The 26,124-nt window shown below is 38.1% G+C and overlaps 1 protein-coding gene across 2 annotated transcripts; it reads right to left on the bottom strand.

The window, feature by feature from the left end:
- Positions 1 to 1,329: 1,329 nt before the first annotated feature.
- Positions 1,330 to 25,439, bottom strand: LOC116721973 (vang-like protein 2). 2 transcript variants are annotated; one of them, XM_032566033.1, is made up of 8 exons: positions 25,318 to 25,439; positions 10,092 to 10,448; positions 9,014 to 9,137; positions 6,908 to 7,515; positions 5,242 to 5,375; positions 4,957 to 5,092; positions 2,691 to 2,934; positions 1,330 to 1,764 (listed from the first exon to the last, which is right to left on the bottom strand). In XM_032566033.1, exons 2-8 carry the CDS (start codon positions 10,160 to 10,162, stop codon positions 1,504 to 1,506), a joined length of 1,578 nt encoding a protein of 525 aa, XP_032421924.1. In that variant the 5' UTR covers positions 10,163 to 10,448; positions 25,318 to 25,439; the 3' UTR covers positions 1,330 to 1,503. The 2 variants fall into 2 exon arrangements, with proteins under 2 accessions (XP_032421924.1, XP_032421925.1); XM_032566034.1 differs by lacking the exon at positions 25,318 to 25,439 and adding an exon at positions 24,776 to 24,945.
- Positions 25,440 to 26,124: the final 685 nt, after the last annotated feature.

Here is a 26,124-nt window from a genome sequence, read left to right as displayed (position 1 = left end):
AAAATAGCTTTTTATATTTCATGAAAGGACAGTCTGAGAGCTGCAGGCACAGTCATCAAGGCCCCTCGTGGTTCATGCATGTACTGACCACTAAACCAAACCATTAACGTGAACAGAAAACATTTAGTTGTTGAATTATAAACTTTTTCTTCTTTTTTTTGCGGCTCAGATTGGAATCAGGGAGCCTGATATTGTTGCACAGCTTAAGCACAACAGAGAGGAATCCAGATTTTATGCTCATCTTATCTTATTTTTAATAATAAAATCAGCTGGAAAACAAACAAGCTCGGTTCTTTTTTTTCAAAATCAATCTGTTTTGATTCTGTTTGTTTATTTTAGCGCCAAATTGCCCCAAAATGAGCTAATAAAGGCTGGAAACCGTCAATTTAATTGATTTAAATTACTTACATGTAGAACAATGTGATTAAAAACGGCATTGAGTCAGACGTTTCTGTTTATTTTGGGTGACTTTCACCTACAGCCAGGAATATTTATGAGCGATAGTCATCAATTTCAAACAGCCTTTAGTCGTTTAGCACATTTTGTGCGACGGATTAATGGATTTTGGTATTTCCAGTTGATCTGTTGGACCACCGCCAGACTCGTGCATCCAAATAAGCTGCAAAATTAGGATGAAAATGTTGTACACTGCAAAAACACAAAACATTACCAAGTATTTTAGTTTAGTTTCTAGTGCAAATATGTTAATACACCTGAAATAAGACAAAAATAACATACATGTAACTTTTCGACAAGATATAAGAGCTTGTTTTGAGTCAATAATTCCTTAATGTTGATGTAAAAGTACTAGATCTACTGTCAGATTATTTCATGGGGAAAATATATTTTTATAAATGAAATAATCTGCTAGTGGAAATAGTATTATTACATCAATATTAAGGAATTATTTACTTAAAACAAGATCGTAAAAGTTACTTGTAGGTTAGTTTTGCCTTATTTCCTGTTTGCACAGGAAACTAGTCCAAAAATACTTGGTAATATTTTGTGTTTTTGTGGTGCATCATGGGAAAATAATTTTTTTAAAAGCTGTATTATGTAGATCCGCTCTTCTTTACATAAAAACAATCAACTCACAGCACGTATTGCTGCATTCTGCAGGTTAAAACAGTAAAAGCCACGCCCTCTCATATAAAAGCAGATCCATGCGCTATCGGAGAAAACATCACCAGAGTGACTGACAGGAAGTGACATAATCTCCTCCTTCCTCTTGCGTTCGTGTGTTGAGTCACTGCTTCTCTGTGGTTCAGTGGTTAAAGAGAAATAAACCTCTTAGAGAGAAAACGCCGGCGGCGAAAAGGCCTCTGTTCGTTTTTTTTTTTTTTTTGGAACAATCATTGAGCCGATCACAGTTTGATGATCAAAAAAAAAAAAGCAGCATTCCTCCTTCTGATTGGTTTCTGTCACAAAAGAGCGTGAGAGAAGGCTGATTGCTGATTGGATAATGAAGCGTGTCCGTGTCACGTCCAGGAGGAGCGGCCCCGCTCACACCGACGTCTCCGACTGAAGCCGCATCACGAACTTGTGGCTCTTCGGGTCGATGAACTCCTCGCCGAGCCGCAGGAAGGGAAGCGGCGTTACCGTGACGACAAGGGAGAAGTCCAGGCGCCGCAGGGAGAAGACCAGCCCCTGCCGGAGGCCCGAGGTGACGGGCTCCTCGCTCACCAAAGTCCACTGGCGCCCCCTGCCGCTCTGCTGCTGGTACTGCATGGTGGGGCCCGGGGTGAGGTATCGCTCCAGGAAGGCCTGACAAACAAAAAGAGACAGAAAATTAATAAATTTATCCTTTCACAGAAATTTACCTTCCATCATAAAAATATAAAACACAAACATTCACTGTGGATTTATGGTAGAAATGTTCAGCAGGAAGGATGAAAAAAGGAAGAGCACAAGGAAGAAAAGAGTAAAAATTAAAATAAAAAGAGGGAGAGAAGGAAGGAGTGGAAAAAATAAGCATGAAAGGAGAGAACGAAGGAAGAAAAATAAAGAAACAGAAGAAAAAATGAGAGGAGGAAGGGAAATAAGAAAAGGACAGTAGGGAAAATTGATAACAAAGACATTAATTAAAAAAATAATGCAAGAAAAAAGGGAAGGAATGGAAAAAAGGACAGTGAAAAAAATTAAGAAGGGAAAAAGGTAGGAAAAAAGGTAAAGACAAAAAGACAGGAATGAAGGACAAATTAATAAAAAAAGTATGAAAAGAAATAAGGAAGGAATAGAAAAAGGCAAGGAGTCAAGGAAGAAAAAAGTACAAATGAAAATAAAATAAAGGAGAAAAGAAAGAAAGAACACATGAAGGAAAAACGCATGAAAAAATAAGGAAGGAATAAAAATAGGAAGAATACAGAAAGACAGGAGGGAAGAAGAAAGAACATGAGGATGGAAAAAGGAAAAATAGAGACATGTCCATCAAAAAAGCAAGCAAGGAAAAACAGAGAATGGAGAAATAAAAGATACAGCGAACAAAGTAAAGAAGGGAAAGAGGGAGGACGCAGGGAAGGAAATAAGAGAAAAAGAAAGGAAGGAAAGACAAGAATGAAAAACAAAAAATGAAGAAAGAATAGAAAATCAGACCGAAAGAAAGACGGAAGAAACAGCATTTCTTTCCTACTTAGACGTTGACGCCAATACAGTCGATGTAACACATCGCTATGGAAACGCCTTGTTCTCACCTTGGGCGTCATGTTGTGGGTGATGCAGAACTGCAGGTGCGTGAGGATGCTCTCCATGCTGTGGAAGGCCTGCTGCCGCGTCGTCCTCAGGTACTTCTGCATGGCGCGCGCCATCGGGGCGAAGATGGCCTGCGCCGCCTCCCGGGGGTCCATCACCTCCCGGGGGTGCTTGGGAGACGCCGCCGCCTCGTCCTCGTGGAGCCGCTTGATGTGCGTGAAGGCCTCCTCTACCGCCACGACCAGCCTGGACAGGTAACCATGACAACGACCGAACATGGGATACAATTAGGCCTGTCACAATGAACGGTAAATCAATTAATCACAATAATTTTGATTTGCATGATTTATCGTTTTTCTCTTTGTACCAAAAACTGGATGCTGGTCTCAAGTTGACCTATTTATTTCCACACACTTCATAATTCGTTTCATTTTGTTGTTTCTGTTGCTTTTCTTTCTTTATTTTTAATATTTAAAACGTCTTAAATGTTTATTAGAATTTATTGATCTTTGAGATTCTGTTCTTACATTATTATAACAGTTATATTACAGTTATATTACTCAAAACAACCATGTTATTTATTGCAATAACTTCTGGGACAATTTATCTTCCAGCAAAATGTATTATCATGACAGGCCTAGAAATAATTACAGTAAATTGTAGATGAATGGTTTATTATTTGTGTCAAACTCAAGGTTCATCATAGCTTTTTAAGACACTCGTGTGTTTATATATTATTGTATCAATCAAATTAAAGCAGCTTTTATCTGTTTACTGCCGCATTACATCAATCTGTTTGTTTTTAATTCTGCGTGAAAATCAACAGGCCCCTGCATAATTGTGAGTTTATTGCAAATTTCCACAAAAATAGTCAAAAACATTGAGCTTAAGTGACTTCTAACTCCCACCTGCAGGTGGCAGTATTTCTTACTTCTAACTTATTTTATCTGACGTTAGAGTCTGTAACTAATATGGCTAGTAACAGAAAGTCATATTTACCATGATAAATATTATAAATATGACTTTATCATATTTACCAATATACAAATATTGGTAAATTTCCTTGCAAATATTAAATTAGCACCACAGAATCTGAGTTTGATTGGGGGAAAAATCATGAAAGCAATCCCAAAATCCTGGAGGGACTCATCAATGTGGAAAGATGTTCAGTGCTATTTAATTTAAAGAAGTTCTTATTGAATGTTATTAATATTTTAACAGTTTGTTAATGGGTTTTATCAATACACAATCAGGAAAATGCGTTTGTGACTGGCTCTCCAGAGATAATATTTTTATAGAATCCCATAATTAGAGCTTCAGATGTGTTGGGTTTTCTACCAGCTCTGCACATCTAGAAACGGGTATTTTTTTCCCTTTGCTATTTGCAGAAAAGCTCAAGCTCGGTCAGACTGGATGGAGAGCATCTGTGAACATCAGTTATCAATTATTGCCACATCTCTGCAGCTGGATTTATGTCTGAACTTTTCATTTACGTCTAAAACATTCTGCAGTAGCTCTGGCTTTATGTCTGCAGTTGCTGCAGGGACTGGAAACAGATTTTTATTTCTATTTTTGCGTGAATGTGACCCGTATCTCTGCAGCTCTTCTAGAGTCACTATGGATCTGTTGGCTGCGTCTCTTGATTGCTGTTCACTAATATTCTCTAAGAAACCTTTGAGGTGAAAAATTCAAGGGTTATAAACACTTTCTCAAGACACTATGCCTACAGATCAAGCCATTTATATTTCTGAGTATAATTATTTGTTTAGTGTTTCTACACCTTCCAGTGAGATAATATACATACTAGAAATGACAGTATCAAGTTATGAAACCCTAATAGTCAAGTTAACCAGTTCATCTGAGGCTAGCAAAACTGAAACTATGTGTTCCTCTGAAATCAATGCCTCGGCTCTAAGTAAACAGAATAAACTCATCATTCTGGACTGTTAGGACATAAGCTAGCATGACTTCTCAAAGCGGCAGACTGCCAATTGATCAAGCTTTTCTCCAAAAGAAAAGCCTGGCTCGGAAAACTGTCTGATTTTTACAGCAGCCGTAACAACCAGAACATGTGAGAACAGGACAACCGTGACTCATTTAAATGAAGGCTTAAGTCAGATTGTCGGAGTTTACATGATGGAAAGGCCTTAATGATATCCACAGCAGCCTCCACGATTGCTCTCTCGTCACTACATGCCCGTTTACTTTGAACAGGAGCAGATTTCGGTTCTGTTCTCAGGTTTTATGACGTTGCTTGCTGTAGCTAACCTGGCCTTGCGTTTGCGGATCCTGCGCTCCATCTCGGCCTCCTCGTAGTAATACTCGTTGTGGGAATTGTCCCTCCTCCTGGCAGCCGCTGCGATCATGGCGCGCGATTGGCCCGTCGAGTTATTGGTGGTGTTTTCTGCAAGACGACACACGCAGAGGGAGGGTTTAGAGGTTTGCACGACAGGTTTTCGTCTGGTGTTAATACTCAAAGTGAGAACAAAAGGGGAATAACGTCGTGTGTGGGAGAATCACAAGCAGGCTGAGGTGAGAGTGATAATCACTCACCGTCCAGGGAGTAAACCTTGAATCCGGTCATCTTCTTAGACAGGATGGACTTGGGAAGGTTGACCACAGCAGGGTTGTAGACGGAGAAGTCGTTGTAATACCGGTCCAGCACCCAGACGGCCGCTCGCTGGATGCTGCAAACAAATTACAAAACCACTCAAACATCCACTGCTATACTCTAGACATTTACAGAAATGCTTGTGCATCCTTTTATGACATAAAAAATACTTTAATTACAGCCCATTCCAAAGAAACATGAAGATAAAACATCATTATCAGGAGCAGAGAGGTGGAGGCTTCTCCTCTGGGGTAGAAAACGGTAGAAAAATAAACCAATTGAGGCTCAAAATGTTTCCTGGAACATTAAAATACATTTAGACTAAACAAACTGTAGTAGTGCAAATTCAGGCTTAACATGCAAGCTTTGAGAATTGATTTGTTATTGTTGTCAAGCTTTTAGTAAAAAATCTGTTGGTTAGACAAAACTTTTATTACCAAAATAAAAGCCATCAGTCAGGAAAAAAAACAAACATCTTCAATCAATCAATCAAATTTTATTTGTATAGCACATTTCAGCAGCAAGGCATTTCAAAGTGCTTTACATCATAACAAACACAGAATCACAATGCAATATAGAATCAATCATTAAGTCAAGTTACATCAATAAATCTTCAGGCATGTTTCCACTTCCTGTTCCTTACCAGGATAGTTTATGACACAAAAATGTCTAAGAAAAATCAGGATATGTGGAAAGAAAATCAAAAGATGCTCAACAATGGCTGGAAACCTGCACAGTATCATAATTAATGTAAATATAGAGCACGGGTGTCCAAACTTTTTGTCACTTGGGCTGAAATCATTTAGCAAAAAGGACTGGAGGGCCAAAAAAAGTTTTTTCCCCTCTCAACAATAAAATAAACATATAACACTTAACCTAATAAATAAGTCAGATTTGTTCTAGGTCCGAAACTTAAAAAGGTTTCTGGATATGTGCCTTATTGAAAATAATTTAGCAAATTTTCTAGGTATCAGTTGGAGAAAAATAGAACACAATTTAATCAACTGTGATGAATAAAGTCAAGATTTAGGTCAAACGGTCTTTGAAAATGCTCGCAAGTTTATTAAATTCATGAAAAACAGATTTGGGTGCAGCAAAGTTTGCTTTTCAGTAAAAGTCACCGGTTCTAGAAAAGACAAAAACAAAAGTGTGATTATGTAAAGATCACTCCTTTGTGTTATAGTGAATATTTTATTTTGTAGGAAGATTTTACTCTTTTATGGTAATTTTGTCCAAATTAAAGATAGAAAGTCTCCATCTACAGCTCTGGAAAACATAAGAGACCATTTAAAATGATCAGTTCTCTGATTTGACTTTTTATAGGTACATGTTTGAGTAAAATGAACATTGTTCTTTTATTCTATGACAACATTTCTCCGAAATCCCAAGCAAAAATCGAGTATTTATTTGCAGAAAATGAGAAATGGTCAAAATAAGGAAAAAGTTGAAGTGTTTTCAAAGCTCAAATAATGCAAAGAAAACAATTTCATATCCATTTAGAAAAACAAAACTAATGTTTTAACTCAGAAAGAGCACTTTGGACGCCCCTCACATAGAGTATTTTGAGCTAGTCATATTGTGAATGTGTTTCCAGGATCAGTCACTCACCTGAGATGACCCACGCTGTAAAACTTGCTGGCTCCATCCGTGCTGCGGACCACCTTAAGGCAAAAAGCCGGCTGCAGGTGTCGGACCTCGAGCAGCACCAGAGCCAGGTACTGGATGAAGAGCAGGGCGTCCACCAGTGAGGCGGCGTACTCCACGATGCCTCTGTAGTCCCTCTCTCTGGGCTCCAGCACCCGCACGCCGTAGAACAGCCAGTAGGACGCCACGAACAGGAACACCAGCACCATCAGCAGGCAGCGGAAGACAAAGAACCGCGGCAGCGTGGCTCTGGGCGGGCGGAGGAACAGCGCCCAGGAGGAGATGAGCAGGACTAGGAGCTTGAAAGCGAGCGAGACGTACAGGCCTTCGCAGGGCGTCCCGCAGGAGTCCAGGGCGTCCCGCCAGAGGACCTGAGGGAGGATGAGGAAGGCCAGCGGCGTGATGAGAGCGAAGAAGCTCAAACAGCCTCCGAGCGCCGGGCCGATGAAGCGCTTGCACTCCAGCGGCGTCGACTCCTCCAGATCTTTGGTGACGCGGGTGAGGTCCTCGTTTGAGATGCTGTGCTCGGAGGTTCCTGTGACGACAGTGGTGGTCTCTCCCCAGTTATCATCCTGCAGGAAACGGGATCAGACGTTTTTTTAGAGTTATCATGCAGCTAGAAACTACTGATCAGGCCTGAAATTTGACCTGAACTTTCAAAGGCACATAAAGATGGTTACAAAGTCGGCCTTCCATCACCTGAAGAACATTTCCAGGATTAAAAGACAAACGTCGCAGCAAGATTTAGAGAAACTGAATACATATCAAGTGTTGAGCCATCTTTCCTCATATTTCATCTTTAGTTGCATTCATTATTGCAACAGTGTCTTTATGGACTTTAAAATACTTGTGTTAGTTCATAAATCACTGAATACTTGGCACCAAAATACATTAAAGATGCTGTTGTTTCATCAATTTTCCAGACTACTCGGGTCTTCTGGTTCTGCACTGCATCCACAGAACCAGAACCAAAACATGGAGAATTATTTCAATTGTTATGCTGTTCTAACCTGGAACAAACTTCCCAAAAAAATTGCAAAACTGCTGAAACACTGAGGTCCTTTAAAACAAGACTAAAAACCCATTTGTTCAGAGCTACCTTTGATTCAAAAGAACTAAAACAATAATTAATATATATGAGTATTTTTTTTTATAATTTTGATGGTGGCGTTTGACAAAATGAAATGTTTATTTCTCATTTTGTATGATGTTTCCATGATGTGAAGCACTTTGAATTGCCTTGTTGCTGAAATGTGCAGTACAAATTAACTTTATTTTTTTATTATGCCTGAGTCGAGTTGGCGGGCCGAACAAAATCTTTCAGAAGGCACCAACTGCCCACGCTCCACATGTTGGACACTCTGTTTTAAAGAGGTCATATTACGCAAAATCAAACTTCTTTGTGCACTTGGGAGCCTCTAAGAGTGCAGAAAAGTTTAATTTCGTCTTTCTGGTGATGCGTAGATAAACCCTCCAGTTTCTCTATACATTATTACGTTTTTTGCTTATTACGTCAAAGAGTTTTTTGAAGAACTGCTAAAATAAAGTCATATTTAGGGATTCTTTAAGACTGGAAACAAATATGTAATTAAGAAAATTACATTTCAATCCTTATTTTTAATCAAAAAGTAAGGAAAACTGAAGCTTCCTTTTCTGTCTATCCAGAAACAAACACCCACCTCCCCTTCACTGGAAACACACCTTTAAACTCAAAGTAATTCATCGTCTGCAGTTAGAGGCTCTGTTGGGAAAATGTCAACACCTGCTTCTTCCCTGCTGACAGCGACTGAAACCAAATGAGCGACTGCTCCAACAAAACACAATCGGCCGCTGATGGAGTTCAAGAGCCCACTCCTGAGGCCCGCTCTGCCGAAACCCGTCAACAAGCCTCTGTTATGAAGGCAGACAGCTGTGATAAGACTGCAGCGTCGCCCAAAACTGTGTTTACACTCAGATAAACATCTATCCAGGCTGGGAATATATGATTAATCTGCATGGATAATTCCTGAGGTTAAACATTAATCACCGCGGATGTAGAGGTTTAAAAACAGAAAGGTCGGTGAGGCTGACCCTGTCATCTCCTCGGGTCGACTCTGCGTCCAGCAGCGGCTCTCCGGGCGTCTGGATGGTGACTGATTTGTCTCCACGGCTGCTGCTGTCTCTGCTTTTGGAGCGGTGCCGCTCCCTCCGGTCCCTGAAGCCCAAAACACAAACATTAACAGAGAAACTCAGCGCTCAGCAATGTGGCTTTCCCTCTTTTTGTGTCTGAAATGCATCATAATGTCAGAGCCAGAAAAGGAAAACAGACAATGATTTGAAACAGTTGTTACGCATAAACATTAAGTTTGAAATTAGTATCAAGAGAAATAATTCAGTCCATGTCATCCACCCCTTAAACTGAATATACAGCTCTGGAAAAAAATTAAGAAACCACTGCAAAATTACCAGTTGCTCTGATTTGACTTTTTATAGGTCTATGTTTGAGTAAAATGAACATTGTTCTTTTATTCTATGAACTATTGACAACATGTCTTCGAAACTCAAAGCAAAAATTTAGTATTTATTTGTAGAAAATGAGAACCGGTCCAAATAATAAAGAAAATGCAGTGCTTTCAAACCCCAAATAATGCAAATAAAACCAATTCATATTAATTTAGAAACAACAATACTAATGTTTTAACAGAAATCAATATTTGGTGGAATAACCAGGATGTTTTCAGTGGGGTTCAGTGCAGTGGGCTCTTCATTTTTTCCACAGCTGCATATCAAGTGTTGGACTATCTTTCCTCATCTTTAAATTGTAGCATTTTGTGTAAAAAACTGTTTATTTTTTTACTGTGGAGTAAAACTACATACATACATACATATGTACTACATACATACTTTTAATGTATGTAGTTCTGAAAAAAAAAAAAAAAAAAAAGAATTTGCAAAAAAGTTACTTTGACTCTTCTGATCCAAATTTATGTAATTCCTAATTGGTGTCAACCAAATGTTCGATTTATATTTGTATCAAAACACCTCAAATACTGATCATTTTATACAAATTACCTTTGAAATCTAAATTAACAAAGTTGCTTGTTTTCAGATCATTTTTGTAAATTTGACCAGAAACACCATGTTTGGACGTTTGACTCGTTGTACCCACCTGTGCTTTCGGGAGCTTCGAGAGTGAGACGACTTGTAAGAGTGTCCCGAGTACAGCGACTCGTTGTCCATGTCTCGGGTCGGCGGTGAGCGGGCTGTACGAGCCCCGCCTCCTCCCCCCGCGCTGCGCCGCTCGCCGGCGCCTCCCAGCTGGCGCTTGCGCTCGGAGATGGACTTGGTGGAGAGAGCCAGAGGCAGCTTGAGCAGATCAACCTTGCTCCTGAGGGAATCTATCTTGGAGGCTGATGAAGATGGGGGACGGAGAAGAGGGGAGGCAGGAGAGCACGGGGGAGAAGGGACTGGGAGAGGATGATGGGTAGGAGAGTCACAGCGGGGGGAGAGATGATGTGGATCAGATCTGAAAACAAGAAAAAAAAAGATTTAATCTTTATATTACTTGAATCTTGTGGTTTTAAGTGAACATTTAACAAAAACCAGATGGACCAAACTAAGAAACGACCACCTTCTAATTTCCACTGAACTTCCTGCCTTCATTATAATTGATGCTGACAGCTTGTTTTCTATCGGCTCCGCAAAGCTGTTTACGTTCATGCTGCCAGTGCTAGATTAAAATCAGTGTTCATGTAAAAAAATAACAAAACAAGAGTTTCAAACTATAACAGCCTACAAAGTCCAACGTCTCAGTTTCCATATTTCAAAATCTTTAACTTGCAGCACAATTCTGGGATTCTTTTCCCCTCAAGATTAATATACAAGTAGAAAAAGAAACAAGAGAAAATAGATTTCGGTGAACACCCTAAGAAAGAAAAGAGAAACAAGAAACAGCTAAAACAAAAAAGTAATAAATTATTTTGCTGACTTGTTAAGTATAGAAATTAAATAAGTGACAGGTTGTAAAACAAATGGAGCATTAAACAGCAGACACTTAACAGTAACGGTATGTTTTTATTTACTAACTCAAAGCAAATAATTACATATGAGGGAAAAAATGCAACAAATAGTGGAGGAAAAATTCTCCCAATAATTATTGCATTAAGTGATAATGTTGTTTTGAGAGCATTTTCAAGTAATATATTGCTTATGGCATAATAACGCAAGACTAATACATTTGTAAATCAATCAATCAAGTTTATTTGTAAAACACATTTTAGCAACAAGGCAATTCAAAATCCTTTACGTTACAAAAACACACAAAGTCACAGAAGACACTCCATAGTCAACAACTGAGAAAACTAGCAAACATTACAATTTTCCACTCAAAATGTAATGTAATGTAAATATTTAAAATATTCTAAATAAAAGTGAAAAATAAAACCCCACTTGTATCCAAAACCATAAATAAAATGGATTATGTCTCTATAAACAAAAAGTATCATCAGAACAGAAATGATCAATCTCTTTTCAATTTATCATGAAATTAATTGATTCCATTTAATTCATAACAGATTTCAAGAGGGTTGGTCAGAAAATGAGTCATTTTAAATATGCATCTCTGCGGTGAAACGTCTGTGTTGAGGAGTCTGTGTTTTTATACCCACAGTGGGAATCAGAGGTCTCACCCTGCAGACGGAGCCCTGTGTCCTCCATGGACGCTTACACCCATTAACCCCCTGAACCCAGGTTCTGGTTTCTCCGTTCCCGCTCAGATCGCATCCTCCTGGCCTCTGCTGAGGTTAATCATTACACCACTGTATCTCCCCTCCAAGACGTCGGCTCCAGCCTCTGTTAGCCGCGGCACAATGGCAGCCATATTGGATTACGGTGTTTGCACTAAACTTGTTTGCCCTCGCTCCGGCTCGCATTCCCTCCCTCGTGCCCCTGGTCCCCGGGGAAACGGGGCCTCTCTCCGCTGCCATGGGGATGAAACAGGGTGCTCAGATGAAGACAGTTGCCGTGGAGACCTGACCTCACGCCGGCCTCTGTCGGCCTGTTCTCCACACTGGAGGAAGGTCACCGGAATAAAAGTGGAGGCATGACGGATGTCGGCCTGTCAGACTGTGGTTAATTGAGAAAGCGGAGGGCGTGGCTTTGACTGGCCTCTGTGTCAAACGGATGGATCACACAACAAGTTCTGGTCCGGTTTGGTGAACTGTTTCTTTGTGCAAAATCCACATTTTGCACATTTTTGGACCTCCATTTGAGTCTCAAATGCTTCCAAAAACAAAACAAACACTTAAAGTAAAAAAAAAAAAAAACACCCATGTGTTTTAATTTTTGGCAATAAGTTAATTTTTTATTTTTTTTTCTCCGAAGAGTTTTTGCGGCACTAGTGGCTCGTATTTTTTCTACAGTAGGCAGACAGGAAGGAGGGTGAGGAGAAGACATGCGGCAAAGGTCGTCGGGACCGGGAGTCGAACCCACGACGTCTGCGTCGAGGACTAAGGCCTCCAAACATGGGGCGTGCTAACCCCCTGCGCCACCACAGCACGCCCCGGGTTAATATTTTTTGGTGTCTGGAAAATGGGCCGTTTCAAAAACCTACAGAATGTAATGTCCCAAACTTGCAGGCACTGCGCGTTACCTAGCAACCTAAGCAAAGTTCTAGTACTTTTGGTCAACTGGTTGTACCACTGTATGCACTGTACAATGGCTGCTGGAAAAGACCAGCGTTTTGTTGTTGCCTTACCATCCAGAAACCACTTGCTGAATTCTTGTTGGTTGTGCAGGGGGCTCTACTTCTGCTTTTCAAAGACGTACAGTTGTAAAATTGCACATCTGTTTGCAGCCTTTTTCATGTGAGAGTGTAAACGTTGAGTTGGGGGCGTGGCCAGCAGCAGCTTATTTGGACTTAACGTGACAGAGGCCCAAAAACAGCTCGAAATAGGCAGAACTGAGCAGACTAAAATCTCATTAGTTAAGAATGATTTTGAGCAAAATAATGTAATAAAGATGTTTAGTACAGCCTATTGATCCTTCCTAACTTGTTCAATGAATCATAACAGGTCACCCTTAAAATCCACTTTTTTGCCAGCCAAATAACTTACAAATCCATCAGTGGGATTTCTTTAGGTTTCCCAGTCTTCAATTAAAGGGGGCAGATTCCACAAACAAGTCAGAAATCTACTGATGAAGCACTTATGTCATCCAGTCCTAATCTGTATACTCCAGTTAAGGGTTAATTGATTACCGAATTAGTTGGCAGTTAGTCGGTTCAGCCATATGTATCTCCCACAAGTCTGAACTGAACAAATATTTTAATCCCAATTAATAAATTGAGAAAGAGAGGAGAAAGGTTTTGATTGGCCTCTGACAATCCGATCCGTCTCGCACAACAAATCCTGGTTTCTCCTTTCCATCAGTCTTTAAAATCCACTTTTCTGCCAGCCAAATGACGTACAAATCCTTCTGTGGGATTCCTTTAGGTTTTCCACTCTTCCAATAAAGGGGGCAGATTCCCTCATCCGAGACTGGAATCCTTCTCCAGGCCGGAGACGGTTCTGAAACCCTGCAGCTCTAAGCAAAACCTCACCACCATGTTTACTCCAAACCGCAAAACTCAAATGACTAACAGCCTGCTCCTCAAATGTAATGACCAGCTTTTATCTCCAGTAATCGCCGAGGAAGGAGCGGAGTCGTGTTGTGCTTTTAAAGGAGAATAGCGGCAGAAAAATGTGGACACAATTCATCCCGAACCGCATGAAAGCTACTCTTTGATCGTCACAATAAGAGACGGCATTCTGATTTTTGGATTATGCTCAAATATGTGACATAGCGCACAAAAAAACGTAATAAAAGAAAACAAAGATTCAACACTGCTTTGCTTTGAATCACTGTAGTGTAGTTAAAGATTTCCATCATTGCTAAAATCGGATTTCAGTTTCACAGACAAAACATTAATATGTTGATTCCTGGAGAAAAATCAATCACAGAGAAACCACATAATTTACACACTTACCAATTTTTTTGTCTGGTTTGAAGTGCAAATATCTTAGTACATTTGAAATATAGAACTAACTCATAATTTCTTAATATTGATTTTAAAAAGTACTAATTTCCCTTTTTCAAATGTTATAGGTGAAATAATCTGCTAGTAAAACTAGTATTTGATTCATCAATATTAAGACATTATTTACTTAAAACAAGCTCCTGTATCTTGTTGAAAAGTTACATGAAAGTTAGTTTTGTCTTATTTTAGATGTACTAAGATATTTGGACAAAAAGTAGACTAAAAATGCTTTTTTTAAGTGTTGTAAATTATGTTGTCTCTCAGGGATTAATGAGTTTTCTCCAGGAATCAACATATTTAAATTTTATCTGAGAAATCTTTAACAATCCTACAGTGATTTAAGAAAAGATTTTGTTAGAACAAATTAAATGTAAACAGTGTTTTAATTAAAGGGAACTTCAGCTGGAAGGTTTTCTTCTAGCGGCTGAAATAGCCTCCATGTCCAGGAGCCCTATTTATCCTGCAGACTGGTGAAAATAATAATTAGGTAATAATTGCAGAAGCTGCAGCTGAGATTCAAAGCAGTGAAACATGAAGGTGTAACACCTGTGTTATTCCAGTAGCATATTTACCTGTAAACATCTAAAATTCCTGCATTAAACAGCTAAAGGTAGATAACCCTCGTGTCTAATGGGAAACTATTTCAATGTCATGGTGCCACAGAATGAAAGACAGTACTTTTTATTTGGTTTTGTTTTTTTTATGATCGCATCCAAAAAACATGTTATCTTTATTTTCTGGCATCACTAACGCAAGAAAACACATTAACCAATTATTGATGTTTGATCTATAAGACACCATAAGATAAAATCTCAAAATCCACATTTGCAACTGGCCTTAATTATATTATAAATACTTCTAATTTAGTTACAGCGGCCCTGACATTGCCCAGAAACCCAGTTTCATAAAAGAGCAAACGACCCAACATCCAAGACAAAGAAGACGTAAGAATCAGCGTGGATAAGGAAAATAATTAACCAATCAAATGCAACAGCTCCCAATATTCTAGAAATAGCATTGAAGTATATTCATGTCATGATAAACTTCGCTGGATGATAAATTGTCCCAGAAATGATAGCAATAAACGATGATATTATACTACTATAACGATAAAGGCATAAAAAGCAAGTGCACCTTCTCAAAAATTTAATTAACTTTAATTTCCAAAGAATATTAAAACACTGGAACCAGGAAACACATTAAATATCCAAAATAGATTTTTAAAAAACAAGCATAACAACAAACAAAATGGATTATGCACTCTTAACAAAACAAAATTGTTCTTCAAAACACATTAGTCATTAGTCTCAGACAGGAAAAACAGGTAAAAAATACCAGTTAAGACTTTTGAAAAAAATAAATACTTGCATACAAGTGCAAACTAGCCAACTACTTTGTAATGGGTGTCAAAAGTTTGCAGCACTTTTCAAAATGACGGGTTTTGAGTGATACAAAAAAGGCTCTTTAAAGATTGTTGTCCATGTGGAAATGATCACGTTCATTTTAATTTACCATGTGATTAATTGATTTATTATTTATTAAAACAGAACAAAATCAGAAATGACTGATTTTTCCATTATAAACATGTTTTTTAAAAAAACATCCTAATATCTTGATCAAGTTCAAACAATATTCTAACCTGCCTCTAATAAACATCTACAAAGAGTGAAACCGTCTTCAAATAGACAACTTGGCACATTTATTAGGCTACGTTAAGACAACAAGCCTTTTATGTTCCACTTCGATTTTTTTGTGAAATCTGATTTGTTATCATCATCATTTTTTTTTACGTGGTCGTTCACACTTCCAAACATGTCTTTGCTTCCAAATATGCGACGTGTGATGTCCTGTGTGAACTACAGACGGCCTGAAAGTGACCCGCATGCGCAGAAGGGGGCGCAATAACGTCAAATATAGCCAACCGCCATAAAAATGAAGAAGAAGAAGTACTCAGTGTTTGCGGAAGTAGACGTGGATGCTTAATGGTGGAGCATATCTTACGATTTTGAAGTTGTTGTTGTTCAACCGGAGCCAACACATTAGTAACTTAATAGTCGTTATCCTCCTCCATGGTTGTTTTTCTTCCCGCTTGCGTCCATCCGGACGCAGAATAATGACGTTTGTCGAGCATCAATGACGTTCAGGTCGGATTAATGCGACCTGGCCATACAGATTCAGGTTACATTTGAAAAGATTTGGTACGTATCAGATTTAGAACCACATATTCAAGTGGCCTGTGGCGCATTAAAAACAAAAACCCGATCTGTGTTCAGACGGTCATGAAAAGATCAAACTCGGGTCGCATTAAGGCAATAAAAAAATCGTAATTGTGTCACTTCGTGTGAAGGTAGCGATGAATGCATCGAGCGGGTTTGATGTATGTTAGCGCTGTTTTTTAAAGAGAAATAGACCCCACTTCCTGCAAAGGTTGCGTCACAACATCCACATTTGACCCGCTGTTCACTTTAACGAGCCACAGATGCTACAGAAAGCTCAGCAGAGAGGGGTCCGTCTTTGTAACCGGAGCCCGTCTCCAGCTTACGCGCTCTCCAAAATAACAAAGGCAGCACTAAACAAAAGAAACTGGTTTGAAGAAGCAAAAAGAGCAGAGCATTACGCTATTTGGATCAGAAATGCTAAAAGGGCTGTAAATTCGGGCAGCTTAAAGTAAACAGCCACATACTTAGCTTGGTCTTAAATAAGCTGAGTTACATGTTTATGCTGAGTTCACCTGTCTGCCACCTTTCTGGAAGCCTGTAAGTGAGAATATGACACAGCACTTGATCTACAAAAGGTGTGGTCCACTGCTGGGAAGTATAAGATTTCCTATTCATCCGTCCTTTTGGCCCAGTTAAAGGAACTCACTGGAAGTCCTCTTTTAGGGTGCATTCACACCAGTCCTGTTTAGTCCGCTTTAATAGAACTCAATTTCATTTTCCTAAAAAGACGGATTAGTTTGGGAAAGGAGTGAATGGAAAATAAAACCCTGATGCGGACCAAAAAAAGTGACTTGTCTAATTCCTAATGCAAATATCTTAGTACACTTACAATAAGACAAAATTAGCTTGCAAGTAACTTTTCAGCAAGATGTACGACCTTCTTTTAGGTGAATATTGCATTAATATTGATGAAAAGTACTAGTTCCACCGGCAGATTATTTCATTTATAAAAAGACATTTTTCCCATGTTACAAATGAAAAACATCTGCCAGTGGAAATGGTAGTTTTTTAAAATTGATATTAAGGACTTATTTACCTAAAACAAACACATATAATGTGTTGAAAAGTTACTTTTAATATATGCATGTCTAATTTCAATCGTGCTAAGATATTTGCACTAGAAACTAGATAAAAGTACCTGGTAAGATTCTGAGCCATCACCTTCCTAAGATAACAGCCTTACTCATTTTTTGTTTTGACTAAATCATCTTTTGGCAGTGAAGATAACTTTTGGCAAAAAAAGAAAAATGCTTGGGCCGTTATTTTAGGAAGGTGACTAAATATCCAAATGGACTGGAGATCTCTCCAAAAGCAGAAAGCGGACTACAGCACAGTGCATTCTGGGTAAATACAACCAAAGTAAACACACAAGTCTAGCGCTAGCAGGAGAAATGTCACAAAAAACAAAAAAGAAGTCCTGCAACCTCTGAAATCTGACACTACTTGATTTTTGTTTACATTTTGTGAAAAAGGAAGTTGTGCTCAGAAGTTTTTGTGCCGTTTCCTTCAGTGGTACGTTGAGCAGCGCCCCCACAGGCAAGGAGAGGAACAGTTTTTAAAGGGTTTAGTTCATTTGACACAGTGAAAATGTAATAAATGTTGCAATTTTGATCCCCAGTTGAAACAAGTCCACCTGACTATCAGGTGAGAAAACACCTTTACACTTAAAGCTCCAACATCAAGTTCGCACTCTAAGCCCACAGGCTGGTCTGAATGCACCAGTATATCCAGTAAAACAAAAAAACTTCCTGCTGCATGAACATTTTCCTCTTTCCACACAAAGCTTCACATCTCTTCACCACATTATTAGCCAAACAGAAGCGTACGTTTGCAGTTCAACTGAGTTTTTCTGCTGTGTGAAAATCCAGAGTGGATTCACTGCAGTGATCTGTGTGTGTGGTCCACAGGCGGCTTCCGGCCTGCTTGGTGACACGGCTGAGTAGCTTTATAGCTCAGACCAAAGGGTTTGCGTACAGTGTAAACAGAGGAACGCAGCAGTCTCTCAAAACAAATCTCAATATAAAAACACAGAACCTCATCAAAATGTCCCCCTAACTTACTGTAGATTCCAGTTTTAACCTTAAAGTAGCAGCCGAGGCACAAAATCTGACAACAAATTCAAACGTTACAGCTAGCAGAGGAAGAATGAACTGTATCAAGAAACCCACGGGGTAAATACCCACTGCTTCAAAACCAGCAATTTACTAATTATAATGTTTCTACAGCTGAATGTTCCTTCAATGAGAAGCGCTAGTAACAAAAACTCAAAATCTTACCAAGTATTTTTGGTCTAGTTTCTAGTGAGAATATCTTGGTACACTTGAAATAAGACAAAACTAACTTACAAGTAGCTTTTCAGCAAGACATAGGAGATTATCTTAAGTAAATAATTCCTTAATATTGATTTTTTTTAAAGTACAAGTTCCAGTGGCAGATTATTTTACGTATGGCATAGAAAAATGTGTTGTTATAAGTGAAATAATCTGACATTGGAACTAGAACTATTTTTAATCAATCTTAATGAAAATATTTACTTAAATCAAGAGAAACTTACATCTTGCTCAAAAGTTATTTGTTAAGCTGGCCAAAAGAAGTTACACCAAGTATTTCCTGGTTGGAAAAACAAAGCCGTGACGCAAAAAAAAAAAATTAAAGTTTTATCGCAACATTTTATGGTACTACTGTGATAACGATCGAGGCGACAATAAGGACTATTTAGTAGGTAACTGTACAGTTGTGACTGCATGACACAAATACTGCTCTTGAAAAATATTCCCATTTGTAATACGTTTCTTTAGGACACCAGTCACATAGAGAAATTTGACTTTTATCACTAAACTGAAAACTGTAACTGCACATTTATTTTAATATTATCGATGCGCTCATTAAATAAACAGTTCTGGATCGGCTGCAATTGTCTGATTTTTTTAGGCAATGAAGACACTGTTGCAGTAATCAATGTGTCTAAAGCTAAATGCATGCGAGTTTCTCTAGATATTTCTGTGACATTAGTCTTTTAACCCAGGAAATATTCTGCAGGTGATAGAAGGCCGACTTTGTAATTGTCTTTATGCAACTCTGAAGGTTCAGGTCAGAGTCCATTAATAAAATAGAAAAGAGTAAAACCAACAATCCCAACAGATTTATCAAGACAATAAATCAAAGGTTTCTAAGAAATGTATCAAGATATATGATAAACTATACAATAACTAATCAGAAGTGGAGATTTAAATGACATTATTATTACCATGTTTGATGTCAAAAGAGAAACGCTGGAGGATTTTGAATAAAAACACCCTAGAAAACGTAAAATAAAATATGCATCGCTCAGCACTTGTTGCATTCCATTTAAACAGATGCATTTTTTTTACAGCCTCATTTGTCCCCAAAGGCAAAAAGAAATGAAGCCGCCATGAAAACGCTGGGAGCTGCTGGCACGGGGACAACAGCTGTCAGGGAGGAACATCTCTGAAATGACTGGCCCCGCTCGGCAACCAACTGTGAAAATAAGCGTGTACACACACCCAGACTCCATCAGAGGAAAAGGCTCATCAGCGCAGGCCACACACACACACACACACACACACACACACACACACACACACACACACACGCCCACGCACACACACACACACACACACACACACACAGATTATCGACCACCACCCACGCTCGGCTGGGACAACATCAGTGAAAACCAGAGACAAACTGGGCAACTGCTGCTGTCAGCTTTATAGCTTTTGTACGGTGGCCGACAGGTGCAAATGCGCAGCAAAAGAGAAAACATGCAAACAAAAAAGAAGACACCCCCGAATGAAATGCAGCAAACAAAAAGAGAGACGCAAACACCCCCGAATGAAATGCAGCAAACAAAAAGAGAGACGCAAACACCCCCGAATGAAATGCAGCAAACAAAAAGTGTTGAAAACGGAAGTGCTCCAGACCACTAGGGGGAGTCAAAGAAAATAGTATTCATTTCTATGGGACCAGATGCAAGATTCTTCTTCTTCTTCTTCTTGGTATTTATTGGCGGTTGGCAACAAACTTACAGTAGCATTACCGCCACTTACCAGTATGGAGTGTGGTTCGAGATGGTCTATAAACTTTCACTTTCTACCTTTTCCCTCCATTAACTCCTGATTAAACATACCTCCACACATACACACCTGCTTATATTATCCAACTTGCTTATAGCTTTATATACCCCTCTTTGATATTCTTTACACACTCACACCCAACTTGCTCTACTCATATCCTATGAAATAGCTTTGTTTTTTTAAGATACCGAATAATTATTTGAATATGTCTACTCCCGAAATCTCTCCTCAAAAATTCTATTAAATTAAACCTTTCTTTAATACCTACACACTCTCTCAGCATGCATCTTCTCTCTTCTTCATACTTACAACACTCTAAAATAACATGCTCTATTGTTTCAGACTTCTCACAATAATCACACTTTCCAGATGCAAGATTCAGAGAGATACCTTTACTTTCTTTCAAATTTCTTTCTCTGAATCTTGCATCTGGTCCCATAGAAATGAATACTATTTTCTTTGACTCCCCCTAGTGGTCTGGAGCACTTCCGTTTTCAACACTTTTTGTTTGCTGCATTTCATTCGGGGGTGTTTGCGTCTCTCTTTTTATTTGCTGCATTTCATTCGGGGGTGTTTGCGTCTCTCTTTTTATTTGCTGCATTTCATTCGGGGGTGTTTGCGTCTCTCTTTTTGTTTGCTGCATTTCATTCGGGGGTGTTTGCGTCTCTCTTTTTGTTTGCTGCATTTCATTCGGGGGTGTCTTCTTTTTTGTTTGCATGTTTTCTCTTTTGCTGCGCATTTGCACCTGTCGGCCACCGTACTTTTGGGTTTAGAAAACTTCAGCAGGTGTACTGGTGACTAATCCAGTCACATTAATTAAGCAATAAATCAATTAATCGCATGATAAATTAAAATGACAGCCATCATTTCCAATTAAGAGTTGATTGGTTTTAATTTTGATGGAAATTTTGAGAAACAAACATTTGAAAACCAGAACAAAATGGTTTAGTTTGCACTACCTGCCCCTTTTGCCTGTTTCCAGGTCTAAGCTGAATGATTATTTTTTTGAAATGCGATTTCAGTTGCAGAGATTTCATAATACATTTTAATTACTATTGTTTAGTTTATTTTGGATATTTAAAATGTTTTCCAGTTCCAGTGTCAGATTTTTTTTAGGTGTGAACGATACTTAAAATCTTATCACAATACTCTGAAGTATTGTGATAACAATAAAAATTATGATAAAAAAAAATCTACATATTCGTTCTTTTTTAGGTAACTGCGCAGAATTCATGGCACCACACACATAAATGCTGCTCTTGAAAATCTTTCCTATTTAAAATAAGTTTGAAGTCGCCACTTTACTGAAAGAAACGTGATTTATACAATTAATCTGCATGTAGAAACTTCATTTAATCATATTTTCTAATTTACTGATACTGTTGTGGAGAAAACAGTGCGGAAAATAGTTTTTAAAAAGTAACATTTTAGACAGTTTTTAGCATTAACTGGAATTTATCATGACAACAATAAATCATGTATTATCATATGAAAATTTTCACTATAAATGATAAACGCAATAAATTCTCACACCTATTAGAAATTAAAGTTTTTTTTATATTTAAGAAAATGTACTTGCATTAATATGTATATAGTTGAAAACGACAATATTATAATTCATCACAACAATTTCTGATCCAATTTATCATCCAGCAAAACTCATACACTGAGATTTATTCTGCATTGGTGTCTCGTTTTAAAAGTTCCCCCAGGGATTTATCTACAAATCCCAGTAAATTACTGCACAGAGAGAGACAGGAAGTGGCTCAGAGAGACAGGAAGTGGCTCAGAGAGACGAGATGGATGTGGTTCAGGAGAATCTCAAACACCACTGGCTGATTGATATCATCCGATGGAAGCATCAGGTTTGCTCCAGATGACGGTAGAAGTGAATTAATTAGAAGTGCAATAAAAAGGATTGATATTTTTAAAACTTTTTTCCAGATGAAACTTTGTATACCATGTAGTTCATTTGCATTTATTCCCCTTTACTCTGACACCTCTAAATAAAATCAAGTGCAACCAAATGTCTGCGGAAGACACACAATTTAATAGTGTTATAATGATTTATTTAATCTGAGAATAAGTAAAGCAGCATCATGCAAACTACTTCTGACAATTTTAGTAATCAATTAATCTATTGACTATTCTGACAATTAATCAATTAATTTGCTCAACCAAATTTCAGTTAACCACTAAAATATTTTTATACAATATTAGAAATGCATAAAAAATTCAATTCCTTTTTTTAATAAAAAAATAATCATGTTATTGCCTAAAATGCAATAACACAGCGTTCCTTTAGTGAACGCTTGACTGGCGGGTTTTTTTAGATTAAGTGATTAGTAATTGTAAAATGTGCTTTATAGGGATTTTTTAAAGAATTTGAACCAGGTGAAGTTAAAGCTATCCCGCTTGAGGAGTCCTGGGTTGAACATATTTACAGGTAAAGGTTTTTTGTTGATCTTAAATTCAAAATGTATATATTTTTGTGCAAGTTTGGTTTAATTCCTGCTCCGACTGTGTTGTTCTTTCAACAAAATGGCATTTTTGAGTCTGCATACTTCAGCTAATCAATTACTGAATTAGTTGACTAGTATTTCAATAATCGATTAGTCACGATTAATCTGATTAATCGTTTCAGCTCTACTGTAGCCTGGCACAAGTCATGTAGGAGACACAGCAAATATGTTGAGGAAGATGCTCTCAGACCACAATATAAGTTTTTTTTGTTTTGTTTTTGCAAATATATATAAAGTGAACATGGCAAATTTTCAAGAAAACACCATTTCTGCTGTGAAACACGGTGGTGGCAGCATTATGCAGTGGGGATCCTTTTCTTCAACTGGGGAAAGTCAGTGATAAAACTTTCACAACTTTTAATCTGATTTAGATTATTTACAAAGAACAGATTAAAAAAAATCTGTTGACATAAAAGGTCAAGAAAACACTTGTAACTGTTTTCACAGTGACAGACGATTCTAGGAAGTTCTGACTTAGACGGGCTGAATCCAAATGTATGGCACATTTAAATTTTTCCATTTTAATAAAAATGTCGAATAAAAATACTGACTAAGTGAAGGTTTCACTTCATAGCTACTTAGAGCTGAGCTGACAAATAAAATCCCAGAAGAATACATTGAAGTGCTTGGTTGTAATGTGACAAAATATGTAGAGTTAAAGGGAATTAACTTTTTAGCAAGGCATTGTACCACAATAATTTACCACAGATTTCCTAATTAAGTGAAACATTTTTCCTCCGTCAATGTAGACTCATAAACATATATTTGTTGTTAAATACAGGAATAAAATAAGTGCCAGAAATGATGATGAACTCCATTTTCTGCCTTAAATGAACCACATCTTCATCTTCCAGAGTGTAAATTAGTATTCCTTGGACTTTGGAAAACAAATGTAAATATATATAAATCTTGCTTAAAAAATATATTTTAAATAGTAAGTTAGTTTATTTTTATTTATGCACGGAATATCTTTACTTTTTAAAAATTCTAAGTTCATATTGCTCAGTAGGAGTTACGGTTCTGTATTGGTATTTTTCTGCACCTCTACACACAAGCAGGCCTGACACAATAAGCAATAAATCAATTAATCGCATGATCAATTAAAACAAGCTCAATAATCTCCATTTATCGTTTTCCTCTTTTCTCTCTCTTTCTACCAAAAACTGGACGACAAAACTCTTCAGTCTGGTGTTTTGGTCTCAACTATCCTCTTTTTGAAGGACAGGGACTTTGTAATTCATTTTATTTGTTGTTCTGTTCACGATAATTTCCACTTGGACAACAATTTTTATCATAGAAAACGCATCATTTTGAAAAATGCTGTAAACATTTGACATTCAGAAGAAGTTGGTTAGTTTGCACTTTTACTTATTTTTACTTTTTACAAAAGTCCTAACTGTCAGTTTTGCCTGTTTCCCCATCTGAGACTAATGATCCATGTGTTTTGAAGAACAGTTTTGTTCAGTTGAGAGTTCATAATCCATTTTATTTGTTGTTTCGGCTGCTTTGCTTACTTACTTTGGATATTTAAAATATATTCCAGTTCCAACGTTAAATGTTAATCTGAATTTAAAGTTTATTGACCTTTGATAATGTGTTATTGCATTGTTATGCCATTACCATTATATTACTTGAAAATGAAATCAAGACAACAACAATATCGTTTATCGCAATGACTTCTGGGACAATTTATCGTCCAGGCTGACATGCACCTATTCAGCCAATACTGATACAGACGATATTTTGATAGATTAGCCTTCCAATACCCATTGAAGCTGGGCCTGTCTCTCTTTAGCAGCAAAATCATCTCGTTTCGGTTTGAATTTCAGACCCATGATGACAAAAAAGAGACAGGAGAAGAAGAAGAAGGTTTCTGGAGGCATTTAGCTCCTCTAACCTGCATCATTCATTCAGCACACATGCACAAAGGGAGAACTTACTGGGAACCAGCAGCAGCATTTAGCCCAGTATCAAGAGTTGTGGCCGCTATAAAATGCGGCACAATGGGAGGTTCTTTCAGGCCCCTTGATCCAGAAACCTCCGGTCCGTTTCTCTCCGGAGTCCAGACCGGGACGCCCTCCTGAAATGAATGGACGCACCGGAGGAAAATTCAAACCCTTCGGCCTACAACCGGAGCGGACGCGCTCATTTCCTCCAGGCGCATCTTCGTTTCTGATCCCAGGAAACCCGAACTCGCGTCTGCCGGGATCAGAACCAGCACCGCGGAGCTAGAGCGACATTAGGGGGCCGACGAGGGTCCTAAACGTCCCTGCGGTTTGGGAGGAAGAAAAGGTGGGGGGGGAAAGGCGACCATCGCGTCCTGCAGACTATTGTTTGTGGGGGTGAAACCGGAGATCTCCAGCGCCACACAATCCTCCCAGATTCCCTCCCTCCGCGGAAACACGGAACACAATCCACGGAACCTCTTCACACATTTTCCACAGCAAAAAATAAAAATTAAAAAAATACAAATACTACTTACTTATTCCAGATCGTCCATTCAGGTATTTTTCCCCCCTCACTTTCCACTTTCTCTCTCCCACTCAACCGAAGCTCCGTGGGGCCCCGCCTCCTCTCCGGATTGGCCCCACCTCTGGTTCCCCCCCGGGGGACAAACGGGGTCGAGGAAACGATGCTGCTCCACCGCAACGCGTTAAATTCCTCATTTGAAAGGAATGCGTAGCTTGACGTCATAAAATACAATTAATATCTGCATAGAGTTTAGGGAGTGGGGGCCCCAATGACCCACTTTCTTTAACGCAACATATGAAGTTATATTGGCTAGATATTATTTTATATCAATAAAACTCTTTATTTATATCCCAATATTTGTACTGTTTAAAAAAACAATTATTTCGGAAAATAGTGAATTAAATTCTTTTAACTAAACTACTTTGTTTTAAAGTGAATTTTAGAAAAGAACTTTGAAGCTGTAGCATCATTTATGCATTTTTCTCAACTTTTTTCAAAATTAATTTTTTTAATAAAAATATTCAGAAAATATTGAAGACTGTTATACTTTCACACATTAGACATAAAATATTTTTCTTAAGTGAATTTTTAATAGAGATCTTCAAAGCTTTAGCTTAAAAGAAAAGCAACATTTATTTTTAACTTCTTTCTAAATTGTATTTTATTTTTTAAATTATTTAATTACAATCTTCAGAAATTATTGAAAATATTTTTTCCAACTTTAAAATAAAACATAAATACAACAGGACATTGTGATCCAACTGTAATGAAGCTATGTATATCAGCCAGAAAATATGTATTTTTCATTTATTTATAT

The sequence above is a fragment of the Xiphophorus hellerii genome, chromosome 6, assembly GCF_003331165.1.
Source record: "Xiphophorus hellerii strain 12219 chromosome 6, Xiphophorus_hellerii-4.1, whole genome shotgun sequence".
Lineage (NCBI taxonomy): Eukaryota > Metazoa > Chordata > Actinopteri > Cyprinodontiformes > Poeciliidae > Xiphophorus > Xiphophorus hellerii.
This window is presented reverse-complemented; position numbering and strand designations above follow the sequence as displayed.